The 5,364-nt window shown below is 46.4% G+C and overlaps 1 protein-coding gene across 1 annotated transcript; it reads left to right on the top strand.

Annotated features, from left to right (window-relative positions):
* The first annotated feature begins 478 nt into the window (after positions 1–478).
* On the top strand, positions 479–4,885 carry KCNA4 (potassium voltage-gated channel subfamily A member 4). The gene has a single exon (XM_075567312.1). The coding sequence runs from the start codon at positions 867–869 to the stop codon at positions 2,835–2,837; it is 1,971 nt and encodes a 656-aa protein (XP_075423427.1). The 5' UTR covers positions 479–866; the 3' UTR covers positions 2,838–4,885.
* The last annotated feature ends 479 nt before the right edge of the window (positions 4,886–5,364 follow it).

Below are 5,364 nucleotides of genomic sequence, written 5' to 3'. Positions count from 1 at the left end.
GTTCTGCGACTTTTTGCAAAACAAACCTACAGTATATATATATATATATATATTTCTATTACGGAAGACAAAGAAACAAATAGAGATTAAAAAGTCATTTGCTTGATCCATGGCTGAGTTTCACAAACTGCTGACCCATCACCCAACAAGGAGCCCGGCTAGCTCCCGCTCACCCTAACCTGGAGCAACACACACCCACACACACCCCCACACACCCCCACACCCACCCACACCCACGCACACCCACGCACACCCACGCACACCCACGCACACCCACGCACACCCACGCACACCCACTCACCCCCACACCCCCACACCCCCACACCCCCACACACCCACACACCCACACACACACACACACCGCATACTCACAGACAGATATACACACGGGTGCAACACACACTCACAGACATATACACAGGTGCAACACACACAAAGGTGCAATACACACACAGGTATACACAGGTGCAAACACACACACACACACACACACACACACACACACACACACACACACACACACACACACACACACACACACACGTGAAACACATATTACAATACACACACACATAAGTGAAACACACGTATATACACACACACACTGACACAGTGACACACACACACAGTGACACACACACACGCAGTGACACACACACACACAGTGACACACACACACACACACACACACACACACACACACACACACACACACACACAGTGACACCCCCCCCCCCACACACACACATAGTGACACACGCACAGTGATACACACACACACACACACACACACACATTGACACACACACACACACACACACACACACACACACACACACACACACACACACACACACACACACAGGATGGAGGTTGCTATGGTGAGCGCGGAGACCTCCGGCTGCAACAGTCACCTGCCGTACGGTTACGCGCAGGCTCGCGCCCGGGAGAGGGACCGCCTCGCGCACACGCGCGCCGCCGCCGCCGCCGCCGCCGCCAGCGAAGGTGGGAACTCAGGGGGCGGAGCTTCCCACTGTCATCCGCAGCCACCTGGGCGCGGCCCCGACTCCCTGGGGACCAGCAGCAGCACCACCACAGGCGGCGCGCCGCGCGCTCCGGACTCCCCGCAGCAGCCAGACAACAGGAGGAAAAGGAGGAGGAGGTTCTGGCCCCTGGGCTCCTGCAACAAGCGGCGGAACCGGAACCGACCGGGAAACGAATGCAGCAGTGGCGGAGGTGGAGGAGGAGGAGGAGGTGGAAGCAGCTTCCCCTCAGAGCTGGGTCCCTGCGGCTCTGAGGAGATGATACTTAGGGAGGAAGAGGAGGAGGAGGAGGAAGAAGTGGAGGTCCGGGCACCCCAGCCATGCGGTTACCCCCAGCGCCGCGAGCGGGTGGTCATCAATGTGTCCGGCTTGAGGTTCGAGACTCGGCTGGAGACGCTGACCCGCTTCCCCGACACCCTGCTGGGCGACCCGGCCAAGCGGCTCCGCTACTTCGACCCAGCGCGGAACGAGTACTTCTTCGACCGCAACCGGCCCAGCTTCGACGCCATCCTCTACTACTACCAGTCGGGGGGCAGACGGCTGAAGCGGCCGGTCAACGTGCCGGGCGACGTGTTCTCAGAGGAGGTCCAGTTTTACCAACTGGGGGGCGAGGCCCTGCGGCGCTACCGGGAAGACGAAGGCTTCGCCCGGGAGGAGGAGGACAGACCGTTACCGGGCAACGGGTTCAGACGGCAGGTGTGGCTGCTCTTCGAGTACCCGGAAAGTTCTGGGGCGGCCCGGGGGATCGCCATCGTGTCGGTGCTGGTCATCCTCATCTCCATCATCATCTTCTGCCTGGAGACCTTGCCGGAGTTCCGGGAGGAGCAGCAGGACCACACGGCGAGGGAGGAGGAGGGGGGGTACAATGGCAGCCGGGTGGGAGGAGGAGGAGGGGGGCACACAGTGTTTAACGACCCCTTCTTCGTGGTGGAGACGGTGTGCATTGTGTGGTTCTCCTTTGAGTTTGCCGTACGGCTCTTCTCGTGCCCCAGCAAGCCTTGCTTCTTCCGGGACATCATGAACATCATTGACATCGTGTCCATCCTGCCTTACTTCATCACCCTGGGCACCGAGCTGGGGCACCGGAAACAGGAAGTCAAAGAAGAAGAGGAAGGGGAGCAGGGTGGGGGGCAGGGGCAGCAGCAAGCCATGTCCTTTGCCATCCTCAGGATCATCCGCCTGGTCAGGGTCTTCCGCATCTTCAAGTTGTCCAGGCATTCCAAGGGCTTGCAGATCCTGGGCCAGACGTTGAGGGCCAGCATGAGGGAGCTGGGCTTGCTCATCTTTTTCCTCTTCATCGGGGTCATCCTGTTCTCCAGCGCCGTCTACTTTGCCGAGGCGGACGAGCCCACCACCCACTTCCACAGCATCCCCGATGCCTTCTGGTGGGCGGTGGTGACCATGACTACGGTGGGCTACGGGGACATGAAGCCGATCACGGTGGGGGGGAAGATAGTGGGCTCCTTGTGTGCCATAGCCGGGGTGTTGACAATTGCGTTGCCCGTGCCGGTCATAGTGTCCAACTTCAACTACTTCTACCACCGGGAGACGGAGAATGACGAGCAGGCGCCGCCACAAAACGGGTCCAGCTGCTTGCCCACCACCCTACTGAAGAAGTTAAGGAGTTCCACTTCTTCCTCCCTGCAGGACAAGCCTGAGTATCTAGAGATGGAGGAAGGGCTCAATGAGTCACTCTGTGTGAGGGACCAGACTAGCCCGGGCACAGGGAATAATGGCAATGAAACCATGAAGAATAACTGTGTGACTTTAAAGTCTCTGGAAACTGACGTGTGACATATGTCTTTGGGGATGAGGTGGGGGGGACCTTAAGTGTATGTATGCATTGAAGAGTGCAGTGATAACAAATATGAAATATGCAAATCTAATCTGAAAATATATAGCCATGTTTCTGATTTTAGATATGAAATATAGTGGCTTCCTCTTGTAAGAACATCCAGACTTGGGACCATACAAAATGTTTTAAACAGAATGATTACAACACAGGAATTACAGCGGCCCCGTTCTTTGGCTTTGTTTTTTAAAGCACCGTTCTTCAGCCCAAGTACATTTTGGGTTATTTTCAAGCAAATATGGCAAAAAGCTTGGTACAGCCTGTCTGATACACATCAGTCTGCAGAATCGCAGACTGTGGAGAAGGATTCCTGATGCCTTTTTACTATGGGGCATTCCCTACCCACACACCTCAGAAAAGGAAAATAAAAGAAAATAAACTTATACTCTGTCTCTGCTTGTATGACTAGTGGTTTAAATGTACCAAGTCAAGCTTCAGAGTTCACCTGTTTGTTTTGTGTGTTAATTACACATGGGCATTTTCTTACCTGCAAATGTTTATTTTTTATTTTTGTTCTTCGAAGAATTCCATGTAAAATAGATTTAGAAAAAAAAAATCACGTTTCTAATACAGGGAGAATTATATATAATGTCATGTTTGTACATTGTGGGTGGTACTATGGGGTTCCTGGGAATATAATCACTGAGAAAATGTTCTTAGAAGAGGAATGTTGCAATTGTGTGAACTAAATTCTTATGTGGAATCCACTGTAATTATAATTCTTATCATGTTTAACATATCAGTGAAAGTAAGTTAACTAAAAAGGGGTATAAAGCTGTTTCAAGAGATATATATATATATTTTTAATAGAAAGCAAAAGTTTTGCACATTTAGAGGAGATTGCTAATACACATATGATTTAAAGGACTGTTTCAACATAACATGGCGTATGAATGCTCAATGGTAAAAGTTGGCTTCAAAGATACTAAAAAATAATGTAATCTATACTTCTGGTAGCCATAGCTGTACTGGAAAAAAAATGTATTGGTTGTACGCTATTTTGTGCTATGGTTTTATTGAACCAACACGGATAGTAAATGGTTATTCTGTAAAGTTTCAATAAAAGAACCGCTATGTATACTTTTTATTCGGTTTCACTAAAAGGTAGATTTTGAATTCACTACGTAATGTAACAAATTAAACAGCTGCCTACACCTTTTATTCGACAATAGTTTTGACAAATTAATATTTTACCAGGAATGGTCATTTTGTAAGGATTGCCAACTATGCACATAATTGCTGCTAATTGAGCATTTGTTAAGATGAAACTAAAAGTACTTTTGAACCCTGTTTACCTGCTGCATGTGGTACAGTGATAGGAAATGCTTTTTGTTTGCACTGCAGTATAAGTGGGATACATGATGATATTTAGAGACTTCATACTGTGAACCATTTCTTTAATTTCAAAGTTTAAAGACAATCATTGTGAAGGGGATGGAAAGTGACTAAAGTTCACAGCAAAGGTCAAAGTACTTACTCTAGCTTTTACAAGAAATTGTTGTATATGTAATAGGGCTTTGCTGTGTAACAGGTGTTATGGTTATTTTAATCTACCGATTTTAGTAGTATATTGATAGTAAATTAAATAAATAAATAAAAATACAAGAGCAAATGAAACTCTTCCACAAAAGTTGAAGTATGGTAATTTGCCCAACAATATTAATGTTGGATTTATATGACCCATATGTCCACTTCAGTGCTTTATTGTACTACGACCTTGGAACTGAAGCACATTGTACCAAAGTCTAACTTAATAAATACTTCATATATTTTAATTATGAAAATTGTGAGAATAAAACGTTAAATACTGTACAACATTTGAAACAAGCTGCAGAATATCACTTCACTGTGTTTTAATAACATTCTCTGCACCAGAATAACAAGTACTGTATATGCACTTGGCATGACTATTCAGAGTAAAGTTTGAAGATTGCAGGAAATCGCCTTTTCTCAAATACAATTTTATTTTTTAAATAAATTACATTTGTAATTTTTTTTTCTTCTTTCACATCTTCTGCTTTTAGCACAAGGGTAATTGTAATTATGTGCCTAACTCCTTCTCTGGTTTACAGTGGCTGAGGTCTTGATTAATATTGTGGTTACAGTTAAAAGCAACCACATTATTACAAAAATCCAATTACATTGTTTAGAGTGAATGAAGCATTCCATTATATCTACAGTACAACTTGATCAGCGTAATTAATATATATATAATTATATATCACATTATTAAATTAAATAATACATTATTCCTTACATGGAAACGAGGCATCTGGATTCAGAGAAATATAATGGGAACTTTATTATGCTGCAATGTCTACAGAATGGGTTTACAAACAGAATACATATCTGCATGCAATGAAAGCTATACTAATGTTTCATCCACTTCCACGAGTGACTATTTTTCACAATGCTGTGGAAAGCATCATCTTTCTGAATGCCGACTTCTGCATCCATGCTTTTGTGCAA

The sequence above is a fragment of the Ascaphus truei genome, chromosome 12 (genome assembly GCF_040206685.1).
Source record: "Ascaphus truei isolate aAscTru1 chromosome 12, aAscTru1.hap1, whole genome shotgun sequence".
NCBI lineage: Eukaryota > Metazoa > Chordata > Amphibia > Anura > Ascaphidae > Ascaphus > Ascaphus truei.
This window is presented reverse-complemented; position numbering and strand designations above follow the sequence as displayed.

What these genes read in the sequence shown, in the direction of transcription:
- KCNA4 (XM_075567312.1), top strand. Translation starts at nt 867, where the DNA reads ATGGAGGTTGCTATGGTGAGCGCGGAGACCTCCGGCTGCAACAGTCAC.